The 19379-nt window shown below is 40.5% G+C and overlaps 1 protein-coding gene and 2 non-coding genes across 4 annotated transcripts in view; 1 reads left to right on the forward strand and 2 right to left on the reverse strand.

Annotated features, from left to right (window-relative positions):
• fchsd2 (FCH and double SH3 domains 2) overlaps positions 1-17994 on the reverse strand; it is a 67988-nt gene extending 49994 nt beyond the window's left edge. For both annotated transcript variants that reach the window (XM_084951524.1, XM_084951523.1), the window contains exons 1-3: positions 17626-17994; positions 13397-13494; positions 327-372 (exon numbers count right to left, since the gene is read on the reverse strand). In XM_084951524.1, the coding sequence (XP_084807650.1) occupies positions 327-372; positions 13397-13494; positions 17626-17646 (165 nt within the window). In that variant the 5' untranslated portion in view covers positions 17647-17994. The remainder of the gene's footprint in view (positions 1-326; positions 373-13396; positions 13495-17625) is intronic.
• Positions 2836-2908, forward strand: trnam-cau (transfer RNA methionine (anticodon CAU)). Its single transcript has one exon. It is a non-coding gene; the product is annotated as a tRNA-Met (tRNA).
• trnat-agu (transfer RNA threonine (anticodon AGU)) lies at positions 3855-3928 on the reverse strand. The gene has a single exon. It is a non-coding gene; the product is annotated as a tRNA-Thr (tRNA).
• Positions 17995-19379: the final 1385 nt, after the last annotated feature.

Here is a 19379-nt window from a genome sequence, read left to right on the forward strand (position 1 = left end):
AAGTTTACCCAACGACAACTAGCAAACCTCCAAAAACCAATCAACAATTGGTCAAGTAATACACATTTTTCCAGAGTAACTGGAGTTTGGGAGGGGGTTGCCAACCAGTCTCTAACCCTCTGTGACTGAGAAGTAAGGACATCCTCTTTGAATATCATAGCATTTTATATTAATTATTGTGTAAAGGATGACGAAAAGCGCTGTGAACAATGAATTTGGTCCAGAGGTGATTGAGAAGATGGAGAAGCTGAAGATATTTAAACAGTATATAGTTCTTGTTTTAATGTATGGGTTCCTATATTTAGCGACAGTCCAGCCAGACCTACCTGTGCATAGTCCCGCTCCAGTTGTCCTTTCTTCAGACTATAGCTCCTGCAAAAAAAAAAAAAAAGAAACTTACTGAAATGTACAGAGGATAAATGAAACAACAGATAGATTCATAATGTATATATCACAACAGATAACATGTAGGAATACAGATAGCAAATAAATCATCATCAAAAGCACCAAGGCCTATTGCTTTGTTACACAGGAGGCAGAAAAAGCAGACCTGATGTTTATTTTCAGTGACAGTTTGTGTACTGTGAGTTCATTATGATGAGAAAGCACAAATGCTGCAATCCCACCGAGTATGCCAGGGGAGAGCTTGGTGACCACAACATTATGCAAGGATGGAATTACCACTCTCTCTTTATTTCTCAACGACTCTTTCTAAAAATACCTTCTGAATTTATGACCCACACAAAGCAAAAACTCGTATGACCTTTCCCCTCGCCCTGTTGATGTGAGTCAACAACATCCTGGAAGTGAAGAGACAGTGAAAACTCTTATCACAGCCCAATATTATGCAGAATTAAAAACATAACATTACATATGTGATTACACAAACAGATACATATTTTGGCCATGAATGTGAATGGACAAAGCATCATGTACAGTTGATTGGATCTAAATATTTTTATATATATCTCACTATGCGTGTGTAACATGTATTCTCGAGTTAAATGCATAGTTCATCAGATGCGAGCCCAGCTAACTAACTCAATACCACTTTTAAAGCTTTTTACAAATCTCATCACATTTTTCACTGTTATTTATTTCTTAGAAACTTGCAAGGGGGTTTCTGTGGATGGTTACTGGAGCTGTTAAAAAACAGTTATTACAGTACAATAGCTCCATATTGGAAAAAAGTGTCTTATATTAGTTGGCGCTAATAGAAAAAAGGTCTAGTAGAGTTAGAAAAATATTATTAAACCAAAAAGTGCATCAAAAGGCAATACTGGGATTTGAACCAAGGATCTCCTGTTTACTAGACAGGCATTTTAACCAACTAAGCTACAGCCACTGCCAAATCAGGCACTCTGCTTCCTGTACACTTATTAGTGATTATGATTGGTCAGTTGCTGCCAATCCCACCCACCCCTGAGAGAGCTGAAGAGAGGCATGGAGGCTAAGCAGGAATGCCATTCAACATTTTTTTCAAAAGAAGTTCAGGTCAGACCAGAAAGAAGCCATGGACCAATTCTACTAACACACATTTTTAGCTATTCTAAAAGTTATGACTGAAATGATGATCACATGAATTTTTTTGAATTTTTTGCTATTAAAGACTTGTATTAGCAGAAATAAATAACTTTAATTTTGATGTATGCCACCTAAGAGAAAAGACTGCAGGCATTTTCCTCCTGCTCTGGGTTGCTAATGTGGATGGAGACTCTTTGGAAAAAAAAACACTAGTGTGGATGAGAGTTATTCTCACATGTAAATGAGGGTATTGTGTTTAGGTGTCAAGAATAACCTAATCATTAGCATTAACCTTTAGTTCATTCACATGTAGATATCCAGAGCTCTGTGGCCCATGCAGAAGAACACTTGATCACACTTGGGTAACTTGTTCAGGCTTTATTGGACAAGGACTTGTACACAGATTATTCTTTGCGTGAAACAACAAATAGCAGATTGGCAGAAATATGAGCCTCAGTTAAAGTTGGGGGGTGGGGTGGGATGAGGGGGCATGAAAACATGACAGAATATAAACTACTACCAGAAATAATCTGTATCTGGAAGAAGACGTATACTGACTCCATTATAGGCATTACAAGCTGGTGCTTACACCCACTCAAGATACCTTCGGAGCAGCACTGCTGTAGCTCAATGTTAATTTAACATGGCTTTGAGAAATGAGCACCATTATACCCTAGTTTTGAAAACGCAATAGCTCAAGGCTTTTTGCTTTGTATCATCAGATAAAGCAGCGCAGGGTACATTCAGTCCCAGTATGTATCCCATGTTGACATTGCTGGAATAATTACAACCACACTTCTTATTATTGTACAATATATTTTAACTTCAAGTCACCGAACCAATGCTGTCTTAAATCCGATCAAGACAACAGACTGTTAACATCTAAAATTAAGTACCATCAGGAAAGACGAACAGTGGAAGAAGACACAGAGGGGAAGACAACACTGTAAGAGTAGACAGCATAATTACCACCAATGGCCTGTATGATAATTACAGCCCAAACAAATAGGGTAGTGCTTCGTGTCAAACCTTTCCCCAGACATCATTTCTGTGTTAAAGCTGCTATATCCAGTCTGGTTTCCAAACACAGGCTGCTTAGCAAATTTCTTTTAAATAAGAGACTGTAGTAAACCTGCACCATTGCCATTTATCACTGATCTGCTGCAAGAGGCTGGAGCATGTGTTTACTGTTTAACCCCGCCCCGTGCTTGTCCGCTGAAATACGACACGCACACTCCCCCAAACAGGCCTGTCCACATGTGGGCTTAGTGTCCGCTCTCTGAAAGGGACACACGCTTTTGCAGCACACAGGCCTCGTTGGCGCAGTAGGCAGCGCGTCAGTCTCATAATCTGAAGGTCGTGAGTTCGAGCCTCACACGGGGCAGATGTTTTAAAATTGTCAACTAAGCAAAATAGCAAAGCACATGTGCCTTGAAGTGAAACATCGGACAGATTTCTTGCATTACATGTTACTGAGTCACAGAGGCATGCTCCTGCTAGTTGCTCAACAACCACGTTTGAATACCTTGACAAACTTGTTAATTATACCTTGAAAAATCCTTCCTGCCTTTAAGGCAAAGCACACTCAAGAAACCACAGTGCTTTCACTTCACTCATAAAAACAACTGTCTAAACTAAAATCATTTCATGCTCCATGCTAAAGAAGGAAAAAGTATAGTTCTCATAAATACAAATAACAGGGCCACTCCTTATAAAGCTGTCCTAATGGCCATGTTTTGGGCTCTAGGGCTTCTGTGATAATTAAATATATTAGTATATAATCTCAATTGATAGCCAAAGTTAACATAGGTGGAATTAATGGTATTCAGGGTGTTTGTATCACATTGCATAGGTCTATGGTTACACACATTGAGTGACATTCTTGCGAGCTTCATGCATCAGCCTTAAGGCAATGGCTCAAATGTTCTGATGAAAAAGAATGGGAGAGTCATCATAGAGTAAAAAATAAATACATTTTAAGAATCATCTATCATTACCAATGAGATGTATGTGGACCTCATGCGTGTTCCTCTGTTTTTTCCATAGCAGGGGCTAAGCTTAAGGGCAAACAACAGTACAAGCACAAACAAGTTACTCCTATAACTGGTTGTACTTTATCATGATGCATATGCGCTGCCACAACACTGCATTGCTGACAATGAGTGCAGGATTTCCTTCTTTGACCAAAACAGACACAGTATCTGCTGGTGTCTTAAATTAAGTGTCTTAAATTGTCCAAGAGTGTGCAAGTGTCTTAAATTACTTGGTACTAAATAGCAATGGAAAGGGAAAAAAATATTATTGAACAAGTGTAGCGGAGTTGGAACAAAAGGCACTGCTGGGATTCGAACCCAGGATCTCCTGTTTACTAGACAGGCGCTTTAACCAACTAAGCCACAGCGCCTACACAAAGAGACAACAGGATATCAATTCCGTGAGGTAACCCATCCACAATACGAGGTTAGTCATTAATATACTGCAACAACATGGGAATAGAGCAGCTGCGAGAGAATTCAACATTAATAATCAATGGTACAGAAGTGGAGGAAGCAAGAAGAATGAGTTGAGTAAAGTTTGACTTATCTGACTGTTTTGTTTCGCTTAATGCACCTTATAATCCGGTGCACCTTATATATGAAAACAGACCTGCCATGGAAAAGAGCAACTCAAGTCAAAGCATTAGAAAATCAACTGCCTGTGCTATCTTTCTTGAGTTTAACACACTACGGCAAGATGCACAAGATTACTGCACTAGATGTTATGGTCCTGCTCCTGCAAGCTCTCCTGTAACTGCGTTGGATGACCTAATCTCATACTGTGAAAAAGCAGTTGGTATACCTTGTTGGTATAAGAGAATCATTGCTGTTTTTAAGGCAAAGAAGCTAGGTGCAGTTTTCAGCAGTTTTCAATTTCTTCTGTATGACCAATCTCCTAAAAAGATTTAAACTAACATGCTTAACTTTCAATAGCTCCAAATGGCTGTAATGTCTAGTTTCTGGATCTGTCACCTGAACATATCACAACACATATGGAAACATGACTGCTGGCTCTATTCACACACAATCGATCCTGCAAGCCTGAAACATACAAGTCAGAAAGTACAAACACAGAAATGCTGACAAACACTCATACTCGCTGGGATCTTTGGACATGTCTGGGCTTTTCATGCTGCCATGGTTACAATCCAGTGGAGCCAGCATATGTAAACATCAACACCCAATTATCAGCTCGAAATGTCATTCACACCCATTTTGCACATTCGTGAGAAACTGTGTTCCTAAAATAGTCAAAAAAAAAGCAGAATAGGCATTTCAGAGTGAAGTCTTAAAAGTTATATAGATTTAAGTAGTTGTCTATTTGAAGATTATACTGTACTTCATGTTTGTGTCTATCTGCATTTGCCTTCTTCACCCCCTACATTTATTCAGCTAACAATTCACATCTATCCCTTGAAAACCTCTCCATACCTTCACTGCACCTCTATTTCGTGCCTCTCTCCCCTGCTCTGACCCTTTCTCTCTGGCTTGATGCACTCTGCTTCTTAACTACTTTTTCTCTACCCTGCTCCTTTTGTCCGCCCACCACGGGCGCGTGTGCGTAACTGAATGGTGTACGAGTCGAAAAGCCAGCATGTCAGCATCAGCTGTGTGTGAAGAAGAAAGGGAGGAAGAAAATGTGCAGGCTTGCAGATGAGTGTGTGTCCGACAGGAAATACTTAAGAGCCTGAGAGTGGACACAGTGGATGTGTGTGTTTGTATGTCTGTGCGTGAGTGCTGAGGGCAAGAGGAGCAAGAGGCTGAAAAGCAGAGAGAGGAAATGATCAAACATGAGAAAACAGCTGAGGTCAATGGTTAACGGGACACAGACTGAGATCAGTGACAAAAGGATAAGCAACATGAGTCACAGAGTGAGACAGAGGCTGAGGAGACTGGCCATGTTTTCACACTGGTGATCGACACGAGGCATAATACACCAGATTTGCAGCAGTCTTTCCTCTCCAAGACCAAGCTGGCATTCAGCTCGAAACATGTTTACTTCATCTCAGAAAAGATAACAGTTGATAAGCTGAGATGAAATCTGAGTTCCCTTTACAATAAATGAATTCTACACAAGGTGTGTGCTAGTATTAAAGACAGCAGTACTCAGTATTAGAATAAAAACTCATCCCACCAGTTCTCTTCCCACACACACCTTTGCTATAATCCCACAAAACACTGACAGGCAAAAAGTAAATCTCTGATCATGTGTTTAGAGTTACTGTTATCTCTGTCCTCAAAGACTAAGACACTTTCTGTGACTGTGAAGGCAGCTGCTGCTCAATAATGACAGATATGACTGTTTTTCTGAGTTTTATTAATATATTATGACCAGGTTAAAAAAAACCACAGTGAAACTTTTACCATTACTCAATGATATATTGTTTTCTAAAGATATCATGGCAAAGCATTTGAGGCCATGCTGGGGTGTGAGTCGGTGGCCAAATAATTTCCAACATCAGCTGGAATGCTCTTTTATTATGACCTCGTATTGTTTGTGATATCTGATTTTATGTCTTCAGATGAATCAACTCTATGAAGATGAACAGTCTCGTTAAAATGGGTGCATTTGATGTTGTTCACCTTTATATCCCATTTGTAATTTTTGTATTAGTAACTTAAATCTGTCAAACAATTGGTAACTGAAAATGTTACAAATTGTAGGTTAAAATAAGTACTGGACTTTAGACTCACAGCTGCATGCTACAGATATCACTGCTGGAAAGAGAAAGAGAGAGAATGTCAGCATATAGGCAATATAAGACATAGATATAACTTCCAGGGTGGAAAAATAGAGTTAAAATCTTAATCTTCCACCCCATCTGAAGTGTGCCAAACAGCAAAAGCTGTGGCTGCAAAGAGACTTCTGATCCTATACAAGTACAGTGGAACCCTGACTTACGAATACCCCATTTAACGAAAAATTCAAGTTACGAAGGCACTTAACGGCAATATTTCTGCCCGTGTTACGGCAAAATGCCCGCGTAACGAAATCCGCTGGCTCTGATTGGCTGAGCCCAGAATGCCCGCAATGCCTTCCGAATCATGTGACAACCCCTTGGCTTTTGTACTTGCGCTTCGCTGTTCCACTTGAACAATGTATTGTTGCTGCAGTTAGCAATTAGCCTATAGCCTATTGTTCACTCAAAAGGCGCGATGGGTGCTTCGACTTACGAAAATTTTCGACTTACGAAAGACCCTCGGGAACGGATTCATTTCGTAAGTCGGGGTTCCACTGTATATGAGAAAACAGCTTTTGCTCTTGACCTCTGTTAACATCTTTCCTGATGAGTTTATGCGCTCAGTCGCTCGTTTTGGGTCCCTTTGGTCACACCATGTTACAAAATGGATCATTACCATTGGATGAAACCAGACACAATTTGGCTAACAACTTATAAAGAAGCTTCTTGGATGTGATCTGAAACGTCTTCAAGCAACTTAAAGATGTCCTGTCGCTTCTCTTTCCAGGCTCCTTAGATCACCATGAGGTAGATGACTTAAAATCTACACACCTTTCTTGACATTTAAATTGTCGCAACAACTGAACTGATGAAGGACTTTTATTGGCATTTTAATGTGAAAAGACTACTTGTAATTTAGAGCTCATTTTAGCCACTTTGCTTCAGCTGTACTTGATATCTGAGAACACTGTCAATGGTCCCAACAGGCCAACAAATGGCCAATCAACTTGCCCAAGAACTGACCCTGGACCATTGGTGAACCCTTTGTTTACAGTTACTGTTCCTGATTTTTTTTTTTTTAATTAATTAAACATAATTGTTAAAGCTACTGCTGGTCAGTAAGAATGGATATTGATTCTAATATTGTTAGTGAGTGTACTAAGAGGTCAGATTTGGTTTATGATTGAAAGTGCAGCTGTAAACCAGAGGAAACTGAAAGCTCGTTGTTCATTTGCTCTGTCAAAATGTCTATTTAAATTTTTCTATTACTCAGTGGTATTTCATATGCTCCCTTGCACTGACAGGTTACAAGTCTATTCAGCTCCATTCAGAGGCAATTTGATCCTCTCCCATTAATAACACCCTTTGGAAAAGAGAGGGCCCTAGAGTAATTCACAGTTGCACTTTGATTTAATTCTAATAATTCTAAAGTTTCAAAAAGTACAAAATAACTACGACCTTAAAAGAAGAAGAATGAAAAAATAATAAAAAGAAGAAAATAAAGATAAAGAGTAGATATTCATAAAAAAATCTTTACCTACTTCAGGGGAAAAAAACCCCAAACTGAACAATTCAAAATGCCAGAAACACTTACACGAACGAAGGCCACAAGTTGAAAGACATAGGTCTACAACAGAGATGGAATGGATTATATTTAGCTGCTGAGAACTTTATTGTTCATCGGGTTATTTTTCCAAATGACAAAATATTGCAAATCTTAGAAAATCCTCTGACTCCACCACAGCACAAATGGTTGCTTTAGCTGCTTAGGCTGTGACACTGAACTTTATTATATTATTACATAAAAACATAATGGTAAGGTTGAGCCACTGTTGCAGGATCACCTTATTTTAATACAGAAATAACCTTGCAACCAATATTTTGTCATTTCAACCCCAAGTATTATGCAGGGTCCTCTTATGATTCAGTCTGCAGTGTTATTTTGTCGAGTACAGACGTACCTACACCTAATTACATTATCAGGGTGTGAATCAGCCTTGCATTCATTTGTGTGTAAGTCGGGGTTTTTTTTGTTTTTTAATCCAACAAGGCCTTGATATTCTGTTCCCCATCTTCCTTCATTATGGAGGCTGCAATGAAAAGCATTAATGAGAACTCTTGGTGGCACTTTTGGGTTCAAATCAGACAGTTTCATCTAGCTACTCAGCAAGGAGAGCCATTAGGTTTTAATGATATTTGCAGATAATTCCTAGGATTTGGTCAATTAATTTGCATGAAACACAAATTTCATTTATCCCAGTGAATCATGCAAAGGACAGACATGGGGGGTAAATCACATCCAGTCCAGCAATCTAGTCCGAGCATCAGCTTCCAGGCTGCTATTTTTATCATTTATTTTATCATTAATGTCGCAACATCTCCACAATTAATACTGCTCTTTATAGAGTCTCCACAGGGCACTCTGTCTGCACCATTCTGCATTTATTCTAAACAACATCACAGCCTGTTGAAGAGTTACCTTACAGCAAAATGAAGCTGCACAGTAAAGTATATATAGCACATTGTTCACTGATCTAAACTAACAGACAATAGCTAATGCGTGGCCAAATGATTATGAGCACAGCACACTGTATGAGAGTATTTCTATGGTCAGCGCAGGATGATGCGTTTGTAGCTATTAAGGCAGACATAAGGGTATAGGGGATTTAGCTGGATTGAGGACACCAAGTTGACTCCCTGAATCCACCAACTCGTCATCATTTTCTCCTCTCTCCCGTTCTCTTGTCCTTCCTAAGACTAGACTAGCTGAAATGCACTCCCGGAGGATGAAATACACGGTCCTTTCTCTTTCATCTTTCCTCCATTTTTTCCCGTTATCATTCCTCTCATACCTTGTACAGCTGACCCACAGACAGGAGACAAAGTAGATATAAACTTGTATATGCGTGTGCGTGTGTGTGTGTGACTGAGCGCTTTGATTAAAGCCAGTCTGTGGATTAATTAGGGTAAATAACCTCAGAGCTGCTTTTGGGATTTAAGTGTTAAAATCTAATGTGTGCTTCATACTAGAAATGTGTCTGTCAACCATGAATGTTTTTGTCATTGCTCTCCTGTAGGGTCCATCTATTAAAAATACTGTATTTGGAAACTATTTAGTCATAACTAGTCATGGTGACACCATCTCAGGAAAGGACTAGCTGAATCAGAGTCAGCTTCCAGAGGTCACGCATGCACTTTTACAAGGACAGCACAAAGCATGTTCGTCAATTGATTAGCTTTCTACTGTAGTCTAGTGACTGTTTGCAAGCATCAACTGTAGATATTAAGTCTGCATTCTGACCCAGTGTGGATATGGGGCATGTTCCTACATGCTTCTTCCCTTGGGAATCACTCAATATCTTTGAGTGCATCCCAAGGATTGCTCTGAGTGTGGGATGTCCTGCCACCGCCCAAAAAAAGGATCTGTAGTCCTGAAAGCTGCAAACAGCTGCTTTGGTATTTGATTTGTTTTTTTAAGTAAAAAATAGAGCTAAGCAGAAAATAACTGCAGAAATTATATCGCGAACGTATTTAGCAAATGTGTTGACAGTTATAATACTATTCTATTAATTGGAGAAACAGAAAGTATGTCTAAAGTATGAAACTGCACTGACCTTTTTCGTGTCATTGTTAGGTGGTTGCTTGGCAACATAAAAGCATCACAAAACATCACGAAAAAGTTTTGTGACTTTAACTGAGAAGTTACTGTTGTGATATTAAAATTGCACTCCTTTTACAAGGTGTTACAGGTGTGCATAAACTCACTGGCTAGGCAACACGATGATCTCATAACACCTGATATAAGAACCATCAGGGGCCTGTACGAGTACACCACAACTTGTGATCATCTAGGAGGGGTTTCCAGGAAAACAAACAGAGTGAGACTTTGTGTATTATAGTACAATGGTTGGCGTGTTAGAGTTGGGCATCGCAAACAACCCTTTGGCGGTCACCACAACTAGCACAAAAGCCCAGTGCGATGGTCCTCCCTGCACCCACTTGACATGCTGACATCAGAATTAACTCTTGTCTCACAAATACACACAATTAGGGAGAAATATTATTAATCTTAGATAAAGAATCAAATAAATGAAAAGGAAAAACTAGCATGTGAAAATCAGTCAATGGTTCATAGCTACAACCAAAGAAAAAAATGTCAGATTTAAGCAACAACAGAAAAGCACATTTGCCTTGAAATACAGTCTAACTGAGGGTCTGTTCTGCTAGATCATTTGCTAAAAGCACATTTATTGTCACACGGATGTGTGTAAATATAGGCTGAAGAATATCTTTGGTAATATGCATATGTAATAATATGTTAATGAGCCATGTGCCCAGCGTTGCTTATGCTGATGAGCCATATGGAGCTTTGCCTGGAAGCCTGGTGAGAGCTGTAATGTTTACAGATCTCTCAGGTAAAAAGTGAACAGGAAAAAAGATTATAACACTATTCTCTGTTACAGTGATGCTTAAAGGCTGGGTCATTGCTTAAAGAAACAGTGGAGATTAATGAAATCATGTTGATGAGACTGAAAGCAAGTCAAAGAGGTTAAAGAGTCAAAAAGGATAAGCACAGATGTTATTCTCTGGTTTTCTAAGGCTACATAGGATGAGACTGTTCACACACTTTCTTGAAATGCAACAAAACACCTCAATTAAAATTTCGTAAAGTTAAGGAAAAGAAGCTGTTTTCAATTTATTGCATTAAGTCTTTTTCTTTTTTCTCTATTAACTAGTATTAACTAGTGCAGCAGTCTCAAACTGCAGCTCCAGAGAGACATGCAGCTCCTTTTTCCATTTGTATAAATGTGCTGCCTATATAGTCCTTTTTATGCTTAAATAACCTGCATCATAGCTTACTTTGCTGAACCTTAGGATGGATATATACACATAAACGGTCCATGGACGAACCTATTTGCATTTACCACCAACACTGCTGGCTTACTGGTACTACTTAATCTGCAGCTGGACTTTAGACAAAATAAAATTGAACCTGATCTTTTTTTTTTATATCTTCAAAGCTATTAGGCTTTGGATGTTACAGCTCTTCTCAAAGTAGGCTACTTTTAATTTAATCTGCACAGGAACACAGTGGCCTGCAAAGCTTCATAACTACTCTTTGCAAAGTAATTACAAAAAGATATACTCTTCCTCTGCTTCACAAATGATCCCTTTTCTTTGTAATAAAAAACTGATTTAAAAAAGGAAACAATTTAAACAAACTTCATTCCAGAGTTTTGTAACAAAAACATGATATTGTAACAAAAATGCAACTGCAGCCCACTAAAAAGCCATTACTTGTGTTAAAGGATTAATTATTTACACCCTATTAGTAATGTTGACAGGCTAATTCATATTTAATAGGCTGTGTTACCTTCATTGTAAGGCTCAAATACGTTTTGCAGCCCCACCACAAATTTTCAGATTAAAAATTGCTTGAAAATGTCTCTTTTGATAGTAAAGGATGCCAACTCTTCAATTACGGGATAGCATTTGGACCCAGACCCCATACTAGGTAATATTAGCCACCGTGCATATGTTATTCCTAACGTTTTTGTTCATTTACAGGCTGTATGGAGTTGTTTGTCTACATGCTTCATTAAGGTACTTGGATGTATTTATTTTATTTTTCAAATGAGTTTATATTAAGTTTTTATTAATTTACTCAACGAGAGGTGGTGTGCGTGCAGTGTCCTCATCCAACGTGAAACAAACAATATCAGACAGAACATGTCAGCTCTAACGGTTGGTTTCAACCCAGCAGGTGCAAAAGCATAACAGAAATAAACAATTTCCGCTTTCACATAAACTATTTCTTGAAAAACATTTTCTCTATAGAGCGATTCAGTCCTGTCAGAAGACAACTCGCAATTTAGTCAACTGCTGTCCTTTCAGCACCTGTGGTACTAGGCTGCTGGTTCGGACAAACATAATGGGAGCTGAAGTCGGTTGACGAAATGGATGCGTTCATCACACTGTGCTGCTGGTGTGAAATTCAGATAGCCCTTCTGCTCTTTTATAATAATCTTTCAAAATCGGCTAAAGCCAAAAGACTGGGACCACAGTGGTTTGCTCAAGGACACATCGACTAAGCAGATGCATGTGGCTGCAGGGGCTTAAGCCCAGGACTCCCAATCGCAAGCCAATTTCCCTAATCATTGCACCACCCCACTGCTCCTGATTTTGCCACCATGAGAATGTGTCATCAAAAATAATTACAAAACATTAAAGGCTAGAGCAACATGGAGAGAAAACACTGCAGGCAGCATCTTTCAGTGACGAGGATGACAAAGCCAATTTGGGAACCTTTTACCCAGTGGCACATACCTTCATCCCTCACCGACTGAAACAACTAACACATCATGGTTGCATATGCTTAACTGGCTCTCCCGCGCTCCCACAAGTGAGACCAGAGCCTTGTTCACTTTCCAAAACCCAGCAGCAACAAGCCAATCTGTTCTCAAACAGCTGGAGCTGCCCCCAAGAGTGAAAGAGGGAGAAAAAAGGGAGGGAAAGAGGGGGGGGAGGGAGGTCTCAGAGAGAAAACAGGCAGAGAAAGTGTGAAAATGAGAAACAGAGCAAAAGACCGGGATGGGAGCATAGACGCAGAGTATGAGAGTTCGCTGTCATAAATAATCAATGCTTAGTCAACACAGAAAACGAGAGCACGTGAAGGAGCCAGGGCTTCCTCCTATTCCCTAATCCAAAAAGGGAAAACTGCCAGCTCACACATGTCACGAGTAAACAGAGCTGAGCTAAGTTGAAGAGGATATATGGAGACAGACAAGATGATAATCGGAGGAAAAGCGACAGAGAGAAATTAAAGTGAGGGAAGAGACTGCAGAGAGTTTTTGCAGAGAATTTGGAAAAGGTGAAAGTGAGAAAGAAAAAGGAAAGAAAGAAACACTTGGAAAGCAGGAAGCGGGCTGCAGGAAATTCCTTTGTCATCCTCCTGACCCTCTCTGCTTGTCAAAAAACTGGAATATGACAGTCCACGTCCTCTTTCTCTTCTCCCTCACTCCTTTTTCCTTTTCTCCGGCTGTGTCCGTGTGAGCGTGCTGTGCAGCGACGACTAGATTTCAAGTCATCTGCCATTTGTTAAGCGCACTTGCTTGATGCTACAGACAACTATGTGACTCGGAAACGTGTTCATACCTCATGTCCTCAAGCAGGTCACATTCGGTCTGGTGTTTAAAGTGCAGTCTTGTCATCTGCTCTGTGTGAGTGTTTTTCAGCTCCTGTGTCACTTTGACCTGGATGAAACAAAAAGACATGTTATTAAATGTGTTATTTATTCATCCATCAGCTCCACAGGCATGTTATTGATCTCTATGAAGCCCAACTTTCAACAAATCATCAGTCCTCACATATCAGTATATTAAAACAGTAACTACATATTAACCTAGATGTGATTTTGGCCAATGCAGAGGACATAAATGGCCGTCTTTTCCTGGTTGTAAAAGGGTTCATTGAATGACGAAAGCTTCTACCTGGCTGTAAGTTATAAATGCACGTTAACAATAAATGATCCATATCAATCCATAATAACATCTCATTGACCCTTCGTTAGATTAAATGCTGCATGAAATTGCCCAAAGTAACAGACTGAATACAGAAACATCTTTTAACATGAGCGCATTTCATTTTGTGTTTGTCAGATAATCTGCTGATCTATTAAACTGTTCAAAGAAAGAAAGATTTGCTTTTAAAAATTTGTGATATTTTAACATAACTTGTTTCAATCAAAAAACGAAGAATTGTTTGGACAACTGGACAAATATGCCCTCACCAGCCACCTCATTGGGTAAACCTGGTCAGTTGCTTGTTACTGCAAATATCTAGTCGATCACATATCAGCAACTCAGTGCATTTAGACAAGCATACATGGTCAAGACGACCAGCTGAAGTTCAAACCAAACAGCAGAATGGGGAATAAAGATCCTTTTGGTGCCGGACAGGTTAGTCTAAGTGTTTCAGAAACTGCTGACCTGCTGGGATTTTCCCACACAACCCTCTCTATGGTTTACAGAGAACGGTCTGCCTTGTTGATGGTAGAGGTCAGAGGAGAATAACAAGACAGCTTCCAGCTGTAACTCAAATAACCACTCGTTAAAACCAAGGTCTGCAGAAGACCATCTGTGAACAAGCAACAACCTTGACCACAGCAGGTGCCACTCCTGTCAGCTATGAACAGAAAACTGGGGATACATTTTGCGCAGGCTCACCAAAGTTCGACAACAGAAGGTTGGAAAAACTGTTCCCTCACAAACAACATGAAAGCATATATCCATCTTGCCTTGTATAAGGAGTTCAGGCTGGTGGTCTAATGGTGTGGAGGATATTTTCTTGGCACATTTTTGGCCCCTTAGTACAAAATGAGAATTGTTTAAAGAAGCACTGCAAACCTGAGTATTGTTGCTGACCAAGTCCATCCCTTTACGACCAGTGTACCAATCGTCTAACAGCTGTTTCAAGTAGGCTAACACACCATGTCACAAGCTCAAATCATCTCAATCTGCCTTCTTGAACATAACAATGAGTTCACTGTACTCAAATACCGTCCATAGTCACCAGATTTCAATCCAATAGAGAACCTTTGGGATGTGGTGGATGTGCAGCTGACAAATCTGCAGCAACTGTGTGACACTGTCATGTCATGTGGACCAAAATCTCTGAGGAATGTTTCCAGCACCTTGTTGAATCTAAGCCATGAAGCCTTCATTAGCCAAAAATAAATATGAGTGACACTGATTTCAAAATGATGTATACTGAAAAGCACTATATTCTCTAGCTGCCCATCAACTGTCCTACTCTAAAGTAACCTGTAAGTAGCACATACATATACTGTATACACTCCCACTCATGACCCATCAATGTAAAAGTCGGCGTCAGGGTTTTGTGAGACCTTCAGTGAGGCAGGTATGGGGATTTTTTGCAGTTAGAGGTGACTGAGAATACTCTTAACATCCCCCATAACTGCAGTGTTTAGTAAAGATGCTGTGTGCATCAAATTCAATTTAGTGGCCAGGCTCCTTCACACATCTTATGCTAAAACAGACATGCACACAGACACACAGACACAAACACACACATCTCCTGCCAACAGAGTCGCTGTGAAGGTCATTGTGCATTGTCGGGTGAATTCCATCGGCTATTCACCAGAGTAACAGTGGGCAAATTCACGACTGTTCTAGACAAAACAATCAACAACATGCCACGCACACTACACTGGCACACACACCAACACACAAACACAGCACAGCTCCTTTCTTTCATGTGCTGTGCCTTTGAAGATAAGGAGGGAGTGGTTCATTACAATCAGGGCAAAATTTCTTCACTTGATTTCACCTTCTATCACTCAGTGGCAACCCTAGAGGATGGCGAGAGGAGGGGAATGGTGACAGAGAGATAGAGAGATGGGGCGGGGGTTACAAAATGAAAAAGAAGATGTCAAATAAGGGCAAATGTGAAAATTATGAATAACAAAAATGGAAAGAGGAAGAGATATGGCGTAAACATCCCCGGCTGTGAGATAACAATATCAAGAGGAGTTTAAATTGTTTGTCTTTTGGCTGCATCCCCCTCCACTACAACCATTAACCTTCTCGGTGGTCTTCCTATTTCCTTCTGCCTTAAAATAAGGCAGAAGATAAAAGGGGAGGGTTGTGTCAGGAAGGGCATCCGGCATAGGATCTCCGCCAAATCAAACATACCTTCTAGCACATGTGAGGATGTCAGATTCACCCCAGTAATGAAGCATGTATACCAATACACATATACTCCCTCCCTGTCTGATATGTATCCAGTCTAAAGATGCAAAGATGCTTTCACTAATTAAAGTTAAGATTCAATGCCATCCGTTGATGCAGTTAATGTCAATTTAGAGTTCAAGTTCACCCCAAAATCAAGCATCTGCAAAACACTTGTGTAGCCTGAAATTTCACAGGCTCAGCTAAATTTGCCCAGTTCTAACCAATTCTTTAAATCCACAAAACAGTGACACTTCTTCAGCGTCCACACCCACTCTCGAACCTATGGATTTAAAGCTAGATAGGCAGACACTGCATTGCCTTTGTCAGGCCTCTTTAATTTAAGCCACATAAGGCGAATAAAAGAGAGCCGAAATGACTCCATGTTTGTTAGCAGATGTGCTGAGACACAGACAGAACACTTAAGGGGCTGTATGTGCCGCACTGGGAGAGAAATTATTAGTATCCAACAGTCTAGCAGAGATGCTGTGGGCTGAGTGCACACTGAGGGTAGCGGCGCTATTGCCAGTGGGTAACTCACGAGTATTTTTTATTCATTTATTTGTAAATTATGCTTTTATTCTGGAAAATTTTTAACAGGAGGTTCAGGAAAGCAGTGTGTACAGCCTCAGTCAGGCGAAGACCTGCACAAGTGTGTGGTTTAAAGGCATGATATGGCATGTCCGAGGCCACAGTATGTATGTATGTATGTATGTGTGTGTGTGTGTGTGTGTGTGTGTGTGTGTGTGTGTGTGTGTGTGTAAACGCAGGGTGTAAGTGGCACAGAGGGAATACGTGGTAATTAAGAGAAATCTGATGCGGAGCTTCACAGTGGGGAAATTGGCTCTTGTGCATCTATTTCAGGAGGACACACACACACAGACAGAAAGCAGTGGACCAGAAACTTCATCACACCCTCATGTGTATACACACACACACACGCTGCACAGCACGCTTTAGGCGTCCTTTCTCAGCCCATACAGAATCAGTAAGTCAGCGTGGCTCTGGCTGCACGCCTTCCTCGGTATGCTCGGCTTTTTGTCAGCTCTGCCTTCAGTGACCCCTGAACGGACTGATGAAGGTCTTTCTCTGAGACATCATCACAAAAGACGAAATCTTTTGTTGTGCTGTCTGGGGCAGGAGAGTGGAGTAGAGTGGAGTGGAGGGGGGGTTGCGGGTTGTTGTCATATTTCCACAGCGTCCACATTTTAACAAAAACAACCACCTCACTTGCCACAACGCTAAAAGCACTGCTCATATTTAAAGTTATTCCTATTCCTGCTGCACGTCTCTCCCCCTGAATCCCGTTTAGTCGTGCTTTGTGCCTCACGGTAGCCCACCTAGCGCTTTCTAGCTAACGTTATTTGACGTGTGAGGGTCACGCTGCTGCAGCGGCTGGACAGATGCACAGTAATAACGTTCACAACTAACCCAGCTAGCCGTCCTTGCTAATGTTGGCTAGCGAGGGTCTTTCCGACCTCCCCTTTAATTTAGCCTTTATTTATTTATTTTTTTGTATTTATTTATTTATTTTTACCGGAAGCTTTTTGTCGTGGCTATCCAACCGTGAGCTTACAACACTGTTATCTGCCTGTCATTGTCTGCACAGCCCTACTAAAAACATAACGGACTCACCTTCCTCGGCGGCGGCTGCATGTTGAAGTATTGACATGAATGGTATTTCCCTTGTGAGATGTATTGTAATTCCGAGAGGATATCCAAATCAGTGTGTGGCACTAATATTTCTATGTTTTTCCCCCCTCTTGCTTCCTGAAACAAACACCAACAAAAAGAAAGAAAAAAAGCCTCCCCTCCGAACCACAGGGAGGAAAGACGGGAGTTAAATTTGTACTCCGGCGGCCATGACTGATGATAAATGGCTAGTTTATATGCAGAGCAGAAACTGGAGCTACGAGGAGAGACACGCTTGTGTCGGCTGCTGCCACTACGACAGGACTGGTGTGTTACTGTACTCTTGTGAGCAGGAGAGGGGGAGGCAAACAGGCGGAGAAGAAAAAGCAGAGGGAAGGGATGAGGAAGATATTAACGGGGAACCCCATCAGCAACTCAGCTCAAGGGCTCCACCGTGCGGGGAAGAGCAGGACAGCGCCCCGTGCCTCATTAATGAAAAACGGCCATCAGGACGGGAAGAGATACTCTTTTTGTTTGCTCGTTCTCGCCCTGTGCTGGCGGTAAAATATAAGTAAAGTTGCCTTAAAGCATATAAGTCGGACAAAAAGATTTTTAAACGTTTTATTTATTTATTCATTGTTTTTTTACAGCCGCTCCAGCTTGCTCATAGGGGGAAGCGCAGGAGGCAGAGTCCCGCAGACCTGCATAGCAACAAGAAACCGCATTCATCAATGGTGGAGTAGGAATAAAAACGGGATTTTGTTTTAAATAAATAAATAGACAAATTACATATACAAGTTATTTAAAACGTTTTTGCATATGACCTATTATTTCTTGGCTAGGGAGTCCTAAAAAGCGTCTAATCCACACGATTACTCACTATTATTATGTAGATTATGGCGCACGTCAAAAAATCTATAGAAAATCAGGGGGCAGACAGAGTAAAATAGGGTCACTGGGTTCATTGCTCCTGGGGAACGGTGATAAAAGTCTTGTCAAGGGTTGGCATCAGCTGCAGCTGGTATCACAGCACCCGCAAGTATGCGTGCATGCAGCCCGTAGCCTATATGCTTTTATTAGGCGTGATTGCACGTGGTTAAAAATCGGCCAAATGCAGGAATCTGCTGCATTTCTGGGTCTTCCGTTATAACACAGTTTATATCTCGGGTCATGGACCGCTTTTCATACAAAACAAGACGTCATTTTAAGATAGTGGGGAACTGGGATGGACATTTTTTACACAATTTTTAATCAATTAATTCAGAAAAGAATTTGAAGATTTAATTTTAAAAAAATCATAAACTTTAGCTTTACATGAAGAACCATTATTCTTCTGGGATCAGGTTGTAAACGGTTGTAAGTAGTTGGACACAAATTTGAATCACTTCTTCCAGCCAGCTGTGTTAGCTTTATTTTTCAGGGTGGCCTCTGCAACATGAGACTGGAAATCACCCAAAAATCTTCACCATGAAGCAATATTGCATGTCACTCTGCTCACACCCCTGTCAAACTGTGTAGTTGTCCAGCTTTTGGGAAAGTAAGTAAGCTTTCCCATAAAAAAAAAATATACAGTGATTAATGGAATAAATAGGTAAAACTAAATAAAAGCAAGTCTACGCAGGTCGGTCTTATGCTTCCTTTTTAATGCCATCAACAGTGTCCACAGATCTTAGTCCACTGGAAGCCAGTTCCACAACTTGGTAGCGACAACTTTGAAGCAAAGTCTCCTTTTGTACTTTTGTACCTGGACCTACTGT

This window comes from Perissodus microlepis, chromosome 14 (genome assembly GCF_051167445.1).
Source record: "Perissodus microlepis isolate ML-2025 ecotype Zambia chromosome 14, ASM5116744v1, whole genome shotgun sequence".
Classification (NCBI taxonomy): domain Eukaryota; kingdom Metazoa; phylum Chordata; class Actinopteri; order Cichliformes; family Cichlidae; genus Perissodus; species Perissodus microlepis.